The sequence below is a fragment of the Marmota marmota genome, unplaced genomic scaffold (assembly GCF_001458135.2).
Source record: "Marmota marmota marmota unplaced genomic scaffold, marMar, whole genome shotgun sequence".
Taxonomy (NCBI): Eukaryota; Metazoa; Chordata; class Mammalia; order Rodentia; family Sciuridae; genus Marmota; species Marmota marmota.
In genome coordinates this window covers 21,586,680-21,599,873 of record NW_026000026.1, presented here as the reverse complement: position 1 = coordinate 21,599,873, position 13,194 = coordinate 21,586,680, and the positions used below count along the sequence as shown (strand labels likewise).

At 43.6% G+C, this 13,194-nt stretch overlaps 2 protein-coding genes across 6 annotated transcripts in view; one reads left to right on the top strand and one right to left on the bottom strand.

Moving 5' to 3' along the window:
• Rab5if (RAB5 interacting factor) overlaps positions 1 to 5,779 on the top strand; it is an 11,405-nt gene extending 5,626 nt beyond the window's left edge. The window contains exons 3-4 of the mRNA XM_015481039.2: positions 3,234 to 3,363; positions 5,238 to 5,779. Coding sequence (XP_015336525.1) covers positions 3,234 to 3,363; positions 5,238 to 5,279 — 172 coding nt within the window. The 3' untranslated portion in view covers positions 5,280 to 5,779. The remainder of the gene's footprint in view (positions 1 to 3,233; positions 3,364 to 5,237) is intronic.
• Sla2 (Src like adaptor 2) overlaps positions 4,141 to 13,194 on the bottom strand; it is a 26,961-nt gene continuing 17,907 nt past the window's right edge. For all 5 annotated transcript variants that reach the window (XM_015480996.2, XM_015480993.2, XM_048810984.1 and 2 more), the window contains 3 exons: positions 8,417 to 8,566; positions 7,613 to 7,745; positions 4,141 to 7,227 (listed from right to left, as the gene is read on the bottom strand). In XM_015480996.2, the coding sequence (XP_015336482.1) occupies positions 7,062 to 7,227; positions 7,613 to 7,745; positions 8,417 to 8,566 (449 nt within the window). In that variant the 3' untranslated portion in view covers positions 4,141 to 7,061. The remainder of the gene's footprint in view (positions 7,228 to 7,612; positions 7,746 to 8,416; positions 8,567 to 13,194) is intronic.

The following is a 13,194-nucleotide window of genomic DNA, read 5'->3' as shown; positions in this document are numbered from 1 at the left end:
CCTCCTGTCTCAGCCCCCCTCCCCCCTCCCCAGCTTCTGGGATTATAGGTGTGCGCCACACTGTGCCCAGCCAAGGGTAGACTTTTAATCTTACTTTTTAAATTTGTTTTCACACTGTTGGGAATCCAATTTAGGGCTTCACACAAGCTAGGCAAGCGCTCTACCATGGAGCTACACCCCCAGCCCTAGGATAGAATTTTTTTTTTAAATGTGAAAGTTTTTTTCATGTTCTTTTTTCAGCCCCTCTGATACATTAATTTCTTTGTCTTCACAGTTGTTTTGCAACTCTCCTTCATTTATAAAACAAATTATACTCATCCTTAAAGCTTAGTATGGGTCCTTTTAGTCCTTTTTCTTTTGGTACTGGGGATTGAACTCAGGGGCACTCAACCACTGAACCACATCCTCAGCCCTATTTTGTATTATATTTAGAGTCAGGGTCTCACTGAGTTGCCTAGCGTCTCGCCTTTGCTGAGGCTGGCTTTGAACTCACAATCCTCCTGTCTCAGCCCCCCTCCCCCCTCCCCAGCTTCTGGGATTATAGGTGTGCGCCACACTGTGCCCAGCCAAGGGTAGACTTTTAATCTTACTTTTTAAATTTGTTTTCACACTGTTGGGAATCCAATTTAGGGCTTCACACAAGCTAGGCAAGCGCTCTACCATGGAGCTACACCCCCAGCCCTAGGATAGAATTTTTTTTTTAAATGTGAAAGTTTTTTTCATGTTCTTTTTTCAGCCCCTCTGATACATTAATTTCTTTGTCTTCACAGTTGTTTTGCAACTCTCCTTCATTTATAAAACAAATTATACTCATCCTTAAAGCTTAGTATGGGTCCTTTTAGTCCTTTTTCTTTTGGTACTGGGGATTGAACTCAGGAGCTCTATATCCTGGCCCTTTTTGATTGATTGATTAATTAATTAATTAATTAATTACTTTGTGGTGCTGGGTATTGAATCAGGGCCTTGTGCATGCAAGGCAAGCACTTTACCCACTGAGCTATATCCCTAGTCCTTTTTATTTTGTGGCAGAGTCTCATTAAGTTACCCAGACAGGCCTTAAACTTTTGACCTTTCTTACTCTTCTCCCTTGACCACCAAATATTGGATTTAAGTGTCTTTATTTCTGTGACTTCAATTTCTATTTAGTATGTAATCCCAGGAGGGCAGGGCCTGTCAGCCTTTTTCTCTCTCTCGCTATCCTTGCTCCTTGGCTCCACAGTTCTTCTCCAGACCAGCTTTTGTCTGAACCTGAACTTCTATCTGTAGTCTCCAACTAGAACCACTTAGTCAGTCTGTCCAAAATGAAGCTATCAAAGGAAGGTAAACAGATTTGGCTGGGTCTCAAGATTTCTGGCAGGTGATAAGTATGTGTCCACAACATGGCCAAGGCAACAACTATATTTTGAAGTCCAAGAAAAACCTCTGTTCCTCCTGACTCCCTGGTGATGTTATTGAAACCATTGTACTCCCCAGGCCTTTAGGCTTAAAGCCTTTGGCCCTTTTTACCTCCTCATTCAGCTAATTGCACAGACCCTGTCCTCAAACTGTATTTGCCCTCCTGTCCTGAAATCTGAGTACATGCCTACACCAGTCTTTCCCACCCCTGTTCCTTTCACTCAGGAAAAAGCCCATATTCTCACTATTCAAACTAGACTCTTGAATCTGCACACCCTACCTACCCATCGTTGCTCAGCCTCAGGGTCTCCTCACCCTTCATTAGCCAGTTTACACTTGTCAGGCACCATTGTACTGCCTTACACCAGTGCACACTTCATCCCTTGGGAGGAACCAGTTCTCTCTGCTTGCTTTTTTTTTTTTGTACCTGGGATTGAACTCAGGGCCTCTTGACCACTGGGCCACATCCCCAGCCCTATTTTGTATTTTACTTAGAGACAGGGCTTCACTGAGTTGCTGAAGCTGGCTTTGAACTTGCAGTTCTTTCTCAGCCTCTTGAGCTGTTGGGATTACAGGCATATGTGCACCACAGAACCTGGCTTCTGCTTTTTTCTTTTGGCTCTGGGGATGGAACCTGGGGCCTTGCACATGCTAAATACTTGTTTTACCACTGAGCTACACCCCAACCATTGCATTTTTTATCTCTGTCTTCAGAAGGGATGTGACTTGAGGCACATGATCCCCCATTAAATTCGATTAAGTAACTTAAAGATCACAAGAAAGGTAGAACAACTTTGTGAAAACAAGAGATGAAGCCAGGCACGATGGAACCGCCTGCCATCCCAGGCCAGCCTGGGCATCTTAGACTCTGTCTCATATAAAAGATAAAAAGGGTTGAGAATGTAGCTCAGTGGTAGAGTACTCCTGGGTTCAATCCCCGGTACTGGGTTGGGAGAAGAAAACAAGAGATAAGAACGGTCATATTTTTTCTGCTCACTTCATTCTAATTCCTGTATTGGTGAAATATATTTTGTGGGTCAGAGACTTTCTTGGGGTTGTTAACAAACCACTGGTTTCAGCTCCACTCTAGTTGCTGTTCTTAGGCCCCTAATAGAGCAAGAGCTGCTGTAATCACCTGTGCATCAAAACCAGCAGCAGATGGTAGACATTCCAAATATCTGCCCTAGGGAACAGTGCAGGGGACATGTGCTGCTCCTTGTGCAGTGAGGACATAAAGCAGCAGCTTACCATTTATCCCATAGCCACCCCTCATCTGGAGTCATGTGAAGGCCCACATCTGGTATAAGTCATTATGTTTTGCTTTGGGAGGAGGAGGAGGCTTGGAAAACTTCTGTATACTTTGAATTTTTGTTGTTTTGCAGTGTCGGGGATCAAACGCAGGGCTTCATGCCTACTAGATAAGTACTCTACCACTTAGCTACATTCCCAACCCCTACTTTAAATTTTTTAAATTTTTGTGTTTTCTGGGCAACTAAAAATAGTCTTTTTTTACATCTCTAGCCCAGTCAGGTGGGCAGCTCTACTGAGGGTCTAGGCATTTTAAAGTAGTATTTTCCCTGCCACATACTTTTCAGCATCCCCATTTTACAGATATTAAGAGCCTTACACAGCTCTCATAACAATGAAGGAAAACGTGTTGAACTGGTTTTCCTGAGCCCAAAACTTGTTTCTGTCCAGGTCATCCCTGCCTGGTGGTAAGAGACACAAACACGAGCTGTGGAACACAGTGAGTGCTCTAGCAGCTGAACATTGCTGGTGGGAGCTTTGAGTCTTCTAAGCTTAAGCTTGTGTTTGGTGCCTGTCTTCCCTCATTCCAGATTCTGCCTGATCAATGCAGGAGTCCTGTACCTCTACTTCAGCAACTATCTACAGATCGATGAAGAAGAATATGGTGGCACCTGGGAGCTAACAAAAGAAGGATTTATGACATCTTTTGCCTTGTTCATGGTATGTAGCTGGAAGTTTTAGAGCAGGTTCTATTCATTTCCTGAGATACCATTCTTATAGAGCCAGCCAGTTAAGTTGTACTACGGTTGGGGGGCCATCTTTTTTTTTCCCCTGAAGTACTAGGGCACTCTACCACTGGCTACATCCCCAGTTCCCCAGCCTTTTTTTTTTTTTTTTTTTTAAGAGAGAGGGAGAGAACTTTTTTAATATTTATTTTTCAGTTTTCAGTGGACACAACATCTTTATTTTTTTATTTTATGTGGTGCTGAGGATCGAACCCAGCACCCTGCGCATGCCAGGCGAGCGCATTACCGCTTGAGCCACATCCCCAGCCCCCCCAGCCTTTTTTATTTTTCTTTTGAGACAGGACATCACTGTATTGCCAAAATTAGCCTTGAACTTATAATCCTGTCTCAGCCTCCCAAGAACAAGCATTATAGGTGTATACCACTGTGCACAACTAAGGTGCCCTTTTTCAAGATTCCTGAAGTTGGAGGACATGTTTGAGCCAGGTTGTCCCTGTGATGTGATGTGGATGCTGTACAGTCTCCCGGAAAGTGTAAATCTAGGACCCATTGTCTACTTCTGCATCTGATTCTCAACCTTGGCTACATATGAGAAACTGGGAAACATTTAAAAATATATATGACATTATTATTTAGAACATTCATAACAGCTAAAACATGCAGAATGTTAATTCAACCATGAAACGGAAATAAGTCCTGATGTGTACTACACATCATGGATGAGTCTTAAAAACAAAGCTAAGTGGAAGAATCCGGACAGAAGACCATATTTATTGTATGATACCATTTATGTGACTTGTCCAAAATAGGCAAGTCCATAGAGACAGAAAATAGATTAGTGGTTGCCAGAGGCTGAGGTGAGCGAGAAATAGGAAGTAATAACTAATCATGGGAACAGGCTCTTTTTGGAGAGTTATTTTTGGATCAGTTAGTGAGGATGTCTGCACAACTTCATGAATATACTAAAAACCTCTGAACTATATGCTTTAAAAAAAAAAAAAAGAGTAAACTTCCTGGAATGTGAATTATATATTCAAAGGTTTTTTTTGTTTTGTTTTGGTTTTTTTTTAAATACACCTATCCTGTGTCCAGACCCTGGTCCAAACCAATAAAATCTCTTGGGGGCTGGGGATGTGGCTCAAGTGGTAGCACGCTCGCCTAGCATACGTGAGGCACTGGATTCGATTCTCAGCACCACATAAAAACAAAATAAAGATATTGTGTCCACCTGGAACTAAAAAATAAACATTAAAAAAAAAAATCTCTTGGGAGGTGGCATCAGGAAATCCTGTTTTTCTTAAAGGTTCCGAGAGATTGAAAGGGTAGCTAGGTTTAAGAACCTCTGCTTTGGGCTGTGGTGGGGGCTCAGTGGCAGAGCACTTGCCTAGCATGTGGCACTGGGTTTGATCCTCAGCACCACATAAAAATAAATAAAGGTATCATGTCCATCTACAAAACGTAAAATAAAATATAATAATCTCTGTTTTGATGGAAAGCTAAAAGTATGAAGGCTATTTTTACACTTGTTAGTAAATTGAGCACCTGCTAGCAGTCCAGCTCTACTTGTATCAATTCCACCTGTATACCCCACAGTACTCTCTGGGGCTCAGGGCGCTGTTTGGTGAGGGGAGGGGGGTATTCAGAGGGTCCCTTTTGGAGCATAAGGGAGCGGTCCTGTGATCTGAGACAGCCGATTTTGATGAAATAACTTAGGTCTCCTGCAGGTTATGCACTGGGTAGCCCCTGGGGAGTGCCCTGTGCACATTCTTATCTGACATTGTTATTTTGTGGACTTATAGGCCTCTGTAGATCCAGGTGCCACATCAACATTGTTTGTCTTCCCTGTAGGTCATTTGGATCATCTTTTACACTGCCATTCACTATGACTGAAGATGTACAGTTCCCACCTGCTCCCTGTCCAGTCCAAAGGACCCTCTTAATTACAGCAGAAACATCATCATTGGGACACCCCAGCCACATGGAACCTGGAAGACCCGCGTTTCCTGGACTGAGAATCAGTGTGTTGGGCGTCAGTGTTTTCTGCAAGGGTCATGACCTGAAACTTTTTAAAGAATCATCTGCCTTTGGGGGAAGCATTTCTGAATTTGTCCATCACCAACTTTCTTCTTGGATACCATCATGTAACAGCTGTTTGCTGAGTGGAGCTGTCATTTAATTTGATGCACCTCTGGATCGGGATGAAACATTAAATTGTCTTCCTTGGTTCTCCATCAGGTGTACAGTTTTTAACTATCAGTGGCATTTCAAGTCTTCTGAAAACAGTATGGCAGTATGTATGTGGTCATTAGCACAGTACAAGCATCATCTGATAACAGTTTGCATTGTAGAATGTTTTCAGATACTTGAATAAATAAATCTTTAACTGAGAACCTGTCGATGATACCTGGTAAAGCCTTTCCTACCCACCTGTAGCCTCTGAACCAAGTAGAAGTACCAGAGGTGCCGCCTCCGCCTGTCCCCCCTTCCCCGGTCTGCTCCCTCAGCAGCTTCAGCCAAGTGTCTTTCTCTTTAGGGAACAGGCATGGCCTTGGTCTTGGGGTTGTGGAAAGAGTGATTACCACTTCTGATGCCCCTGCCCAGCACTGAGAAAGGGCCTGGCCCACAGTGTGTTATGCCCCAAAATGTCATTTTGTATTTGATCACAAGATGGCAAGATCGGGGTGGTTGGGAAAGCTTGGCTAGGTTTGAATGATAAGCTACAAAACTAAAGAGAGCTGAGGCTGTGCAAAGAAGTGCTGGCAGGGGTGGTGGGGGCAAGGAGGGTGCTTCATGACCTGGATTATCAGCAGTCCTTCTCTTTGCTCTGGGAGTCAAATGGAGGCTAGACGACCCAGGATCTGCTGCTGTGGTAAGCCGTCAGCCCCTCTGCTCTCCTTTCCCTCATGAGCCACTGTCCCTCCCCAAGGTGTGGCAGTATTCTGATCAAGACTTGTACGGTTCTTTATTTTATTTATTTATTTATTTGGTAGTTGGACACAATACCTTTGCTTGATTTATTTGTTTATTTATTTGTTTTTATATGATGCTGAGGATCGAACACAACACCTTGAGCGCCTTACCGCTGAGCCACAACCCCAGACCTTTTATTTGTTCTTGTACAGTTTCTTTAAATGATTTGCTTCTTGGTGCTAGTAGTGGTTTCTACCTTGTAGGTGAGGCTGGTTAGCAGGGAGGTAGAGTGACTTGGTAGGCAGTAGATTGGGTGGTACTGGAAATCCCAAATTTGGGAACTGACTGGGTGTTTGCTTTGTGTGTGTGCAGTACTGGGGACTGAACCCAGGACCTTGCATATGGTTAAGCACCACGTGTGCTCTGCTGCTGAGCTACATCCATGGCCCTTTTTGAAATGTTTTATTTTGGGACAGTGTCTCACTCAGTTGCTCAGGCTGGCCTTGAACTCTAGATCCTCCTGCTTCAGGGCCCCAAGTAGCTGGGATTACCGGCATGTGCCACTGCACCTGGCTGTTTACTTTCTTTGGAGCTCTGGCTCTGTTCTCAACTGCCCTCCACTTGAACTAGAGGTCATAGATAGAGTCATTGCCTGAGAGGAAGTAAATGACTTCTTGGAGCCAAGTGAGGGAGGAGCAAAGGCTCAAGGTGGAGCTGGATGCTTTGCCCCCCGGGATGCCCATGATGAGCTGAGTTGGGGTTCTAAGTGCCACAGACTTGGTTTCCTTTTCGACCTTTGCTTTTAATCTTGCCATTGTCCAAAGAGGTGTCCTCAGTCAGGCTGATGTAGGAGCTGAGGGATTCCCGGAGCCCTTCACTAAGAAGAGACGCTTCCCCTGTGGCAGGTGCTTCCGAAAACAAGAGGGAGCTGTGGATGGGGAAAGCCAGGTGAGGGAGCTGCCTCCTCCCTGCACTCACCACATGGTCCACTGCTCTCAGAATAGCTCCATGTCACTCTTACTGACAAACTCAAGTACCTGCTCCCTATCAAACCCCATCTGAACCTCTGCAGTCAGAACTCTGCTCCCTCACCTCCTCCTACTTTCCTTCCACCCTAAATGCCTTGAGGTCCATGCTGGCTTTCTCCTTCCTAACAATCTTCACCCCAACATACCCGCCAAGCCTGGAGGTAGAGCTCTCTGACTCCCAGGTGTCCCTGAGCATGACAGACCCATTCTGGGTTATGGGTTCCTAAGAGTGAGTCCTTCTAATGCTTCTCTGTTCTGCTTTCATGTTTCCAGTGGTCTCCTCACCTGTCCAGCTCTTTCCAATTGATTGATGTCCTCTGCACAGTCACTGGTAGGGGGATATCCTTGCCAGGAATTGGGCCAGGCCTCTGTAGTGCACAGGGCTCCTTGAGGAGGCAGCAGATGTCCTCTGCTAGCTCTGAGGAAGAGACCCACACCCTTGACATTGCTGACACCAGCCCTACTTACCCCACCACCACCTGCCCTAACTTGGGAGGGGATATGGTTACCAAAGAGCAGTAGGACCTGAGCTGTTTTGGGAGACTTAACTTAATCCACTGAAATTTTGGGTAAATTAATAGACTTCTTTGGGCCCTAACTAATAGTTAGGATCATGTTTTAGGAAGAACAAGCCAAGGGGTGCTCATTTCTATTTACAGCACTGACAGTATCTATTGTGTGGAACTATCCTGCTTAGAAAACTGCTGATCGGTGTTACTAAGAGTCATCTTCCCTTCTGCCCTGACTCTGACCTGGTTTCTTATTTTCCAGTGCTTTTTGTAAGACAGGCACCAGAAAATGCTGAGAGTCAGAACTGCATTGCACACAAGAACAGCTCAGCCTACTTCCTTTGAGGGGAGCCCTGTCTGCTGCGGGAGGCTTTGGCTGAGGTACCAGCCAAGCTCATATTTGACCTGTAGCTTCTTTATCAGCTTGGGATAAAGACAGTATCTCTGCAGCTACTGGCAGGAAGATGGGGAGGCTCCTCTTGTGTCTGGATATTCTCCAGCTATGAAGTGTCCACAGGCAAACACTCTACCCCCTAGACCCTTATCCAGTCTATTAGGAAAGAAAACAGAAAAGCCGTACCAGAGTAATGGTCCACCAGGGCCTGCAGTGAGGGGAAGGTGAGGCGTGGTGAGATGTACAGCCAGCCGTTGTCAAGGCGCTGGATCCTATAGTGTCTGATCCGGTCCCAAGATGCAGGGCGACTGAGTCGGACAGACAGGGAATAACAGCCTGCAGAGAAAGGGGTTCAGGGGTGTTACTGAGGCCCTGCTGGGACCCTGCCTAGCTTGGAAGAAGAAAGAAGCTATGGCCACAGGGCCCAGGCTTTAGGGAATTGTGTAGGGCAGAGACAGGCCACAGACTTGCTTTCTTGGTCATAAGTGACATGTGTATAATAGATGGGGTCTTGTGAGGAAGAGTTGCATCATGCACAGAGCCCCGACCGTACAGGGTCAGTACTGTGTAAAGGAACATATTAAATGTTGGCAGAAGTGTTGTAAGGTGAATATGTGTCCAGTAGATGTCAGCAAGGAGGCAGAGAAACTCCCTTACCTGCTGGTGAAAAGAGAAACTAGTACAAACCACTCTGGAAACAGTTTGGCATTAAGCAGTTGAATTATACATTCACATACCTTAAAACCCAGCAGTTTCATCCTAGGCATGTTACCTTAGAAATACATGAATATTCATAGCAGCATCATTTGTGAAAACAACCAAAACTGCTAACAGTTCATATGTGCTCAATAGTAGAAAAAGGGGTGGGGTAGAGTGCTTGCCTAGCACTGGGTTCGATTCTCAGCACCACATATAAACAAATAAATGAATAAAGGTTCATCAACAACTAATAAAAAATTAAAAAAAAAAGGCTGGGGATGGGGCTGGGTTTGTGGCTCAGTGATAGAGCGCTTGCCTAGCATGGGTGAGGCACTGGGTTCAATTCTCAGCACCACATATAAATAAGTAAAATAAAGTCCACTGACAACTAAAAAGAACAGCTGGGGATGTGGTTCAGTGGTTAAGCGCCCCTGGGTTTAATCCCTAGTATGAGAAAAAAAAAAAAAGGAAAAATAGAGAAAAAAAATGATATGTACACGCATATAATACATAGGATCCCAACAGCAGTTTTTAACAAATTAGGACATAAATGAAAGTACTTTATGAACTTAAGGTAGAACCATTTTTTTTTCTTTTGCATTGCTGCAGATCAACCCCAGAGCCTCACATATGATAAGCACCTTATTCGACCACTAAGCTACTTCCTCAGCCCAGATTCATTTCTTATACCTTTATTTTTGTTGTTACTAGAGATTGGACCCAGGTCTTTGCACATGCTAAGCAAGTGCTCTACCACCAAAGCCACATCCTCAGCCCTTTTTAAGTTTTATTTTGAGACAGGGTCTTGCTAAGTGGCCCAGGCTGGCCTCCAACTTGCCTGCCTCACTCTCTCGAGTTGCTGGGAGTATAGGCATGTGCCAGTACACCCTGGCCCAGATTCATTATCTTAAGTCAAATGGGAGGACAGTACTGAGTGAAATAATAGCAAGAAATTATCAAACTCTATAAAGAGGAAACAACTAATGATAAATACATTTCAAATATTAAAGGGCTAGTCAGGTGCAGTGGCACCCACTTGTAGTCCCAGTGATTTAGGATACTGAGGCAGAAGGATCACGTTTGAGACCAACCTGAATAGTTTGGCAAGACCATGTCTCAAAAAACAAAAAGGATTGGGAATGCAGCTCAGGGTAGAGCACCCTCGAATTCAATCCCCAGTATTAGGGGGAAAAAAAGACATTTTTTCAAAAAGACAGGTTTATGGGGCTGGGGTTGTGGTTCAGTGGTAGAACGCATGCCTATCATATATGAGGCACTGGGTTTGATCCTCAGCACCACATAAAAATAAATAAAATAAAAAATATTGTGTCTGGGGCTGGGGATGTGGCTCAATGGTAGAGCACTCGTCTGGCATGTGTGAGGCACTGGATTCGATCCTCAGCACTATAAAAATAAATAAAATAAAGGTATTGTGTTCATCTACAATTTAAAAAGTTTTTTTTTTCTTTTAAAAAGGGCTGGGGATGTGGCTCCATGATTAAGCACCCCTGGGTTCAATCCCTGATACAAAAAAAGACAAAAATTGGCCAGGTGCAGTGGCTTGGGAGGCTGAGGCCAAAGGACCATAAATTCCAGGCCAGCCTCGGCAACCTAGTGAAATTCTGTCTCAAAAAAAAAAAAAAAAAAAAAAAAGTGGGGCTGGGAATATAGTCTAGTGCTTGCCTGATTGCCTGATATTTGTGAGTTCGAAGCTTTTGGTTCCAGTACTTAAAAAAATGAAAAAAATATTTTTTGTTTTGTGAAACAGGGTCTTACTAAGTTGCTGAGGGCCTCACTAAATTGCTGAGGCTTTCCTCGAACTTGGAATCCTCACACCTCAGCCTCCCAAGTTTCCAAAATTACAGGTATGCACCACTGCACCCAGCAGAAAGAAAAATCTTAAATCTGTATGCATGCAATTACAGATACTCAAATACATAAGAAACAAAACTAGCTGGGTGTGGTGGCACATACCTGTAATCCCAACGACTCAGGAGGCTGAGGCAGGAGGATCCCGAGTTCAAAGCCAGCCTCAGCAATGGTGAGGGGCTTAGCAACTCAGTGAGACCCTGTCTCTAAATAAAATACAAAATAGGGCTGGGAATATGGCTCAATGATTGCGTGCCCCTGCATTCAATCCCTGGTATCAAAAAAAAAAAAAAAAAACTAACACAATTGACCGGAGAAATCATAATTTGAGATCATAATTATAATTAAGGATTTTAACACTCATCTCATAGTAATTGATAGGAAACAAAATCAGTCAGGATATAGAAGACTTGAACAATATGGTACAATCAACCAATTTAACAATTGAAAGCCTACACCCAATAACAAAACATTTTCTTTCAAATACACTTGGAATATTCAAAACAGCCATTAGTCTGGGTCATCAAAACAAAAACTTAAAAGGATTTAAATCATTAAAAGTATGTTCTTTGTGTGGACAAGCTGGTGCATGCCTGTAATCCCAGCAACTCGGGAAGCTGAGGAAGGAGGATCAAAGTTTTAGGCCATATTGGGATGTGTAGCTCAATGGTAGAGCACTTGCCTTGCACAGGGACCTGAGTTCAATCCTCAGCACTGAAAAAAAAAAAAAAAAGTTACAATAAAAAGTATGTTCTCTAACCTAACAAAAAAATTAGAAATTAATAATAAAAAAGATACTTGGTCCATTGGGGGTGTGGCCTCAGCCGTAAGACGGTATGTTTATCATGTGCAAAGCCTTGGGTTCCAGTGCCAGTGCCACAAAATAAAAGCCAGGATATGGTGACACATGCCTGTAATCCTAGTGACTCAGGAGGCGGAGGCAAGAGAACTGCATTCAAGGTGAGCTTTGGCAGCTCATCGAGGCTTAAGCAATTTATGAGAATCTGTCTCAAAATTTTAAAAAGGGTTAATTGAAAGAAGGGGCGGGGGCTGAGGTTGTAGTTCAGTGGTCGAGTGCTTGCCTAGCTTGTGTGAGGGGTTCTATTCTCAGCACTGCATATAAATAAAAATAAAGGTCCTCCAATTACTGACAAAATATTTAAAAAATAAAAGGGGGTGGGCCAGGCATGGTGGCACTCACCGGTGATCCCAGTATCTTGAAGGCTGAGGCAGGAGGATCCCAAGTTCAAGGCCAGCCTTAGCAATTTAGTGAGACCCTGTCTCAAAAAAACAAAAAGGGCTGGGGATGTAGCTCAGTCGTAAAGCATCTCTGGGTTCAAACTCCAGTACCAAAAAATTAAAAGCCAGGTGTAGTGGCGCCCACCTGTAAGCCTGTATCCCAGCTACATGGGAGGCTAAGTGAAAATTTTTAAAAGGGCTGAGGAAGCCAGGTGTGGTGTCATACACCTGTAATTCCAGCAGCTTGGGAGGCTGAAGCAGGAGGATCAAAATTTCCAGGTTACCCTGGGCATTTCAGTGAGACCCTGTCTCAAAATAAAAAATAATGTAACATTCAGTGGTAGAGTGCCCCTGGGTTCAATTCCTGACACACACACACATATACACACACTTTTGCAGGCTGCAGCAGAATCAGTACTTAAAGGGACACTAGCTTTAAATACTTACTTTAGAAGAAAAATATAAAACTATTTAAGCTTCCATCTTAAGCTAGAAAGAGAAGAATAAATTTATGTAGGAAGAAATGAAAAAAATAAATGATACAGAAAATAGAAAAGAATCAATGAAACCAAATATTGATTCTTTGAAAAGGTACATCAAATTGATAAAGCTCCAGCTAGGCTGAGCAAAATAGAAAAAAGAACACAATTTACCTATATCAGGAATGAAGAGGGATGTCATTAAATCTCAAAGACATTCAAAGAGTAATAAGAGTATATTATGAACAATTTTATGCCCGTAAATTCCACCAAGTGGACAAATGGACAAATTCCTTAAAGGAAACAAATTGCAAACACTGAATAGGAAATAGAAAATCTGAATATTCTATATATATTGCAGAAATTGAATTCATAATTTTAAAACCTCCCACAAAGAAAACTCTGGCACTAGAACTGGGCACAGTAATCCCAAACACAAGAGAGGCTGAGGCAGGAGGATAGCAAGTTCAAGACCAGCCTGGGCACATGTCTCAAATTTTAAAAAAATGGTTGGGGAGATGTAGTTCAGAAATAGAGCACTCTGGGTTCAATACCCAATGTGAAAGCAAGGAAGGGAAGAAGGGAAGGACAGGAAAGGGAAGGAAGGAAGGAAGGAAGGAAGGAAGGAAGGAAGGAAGGAAGGAAGGAAGGAAGGGAGGGAGGGAGGGAGGGAGGGAG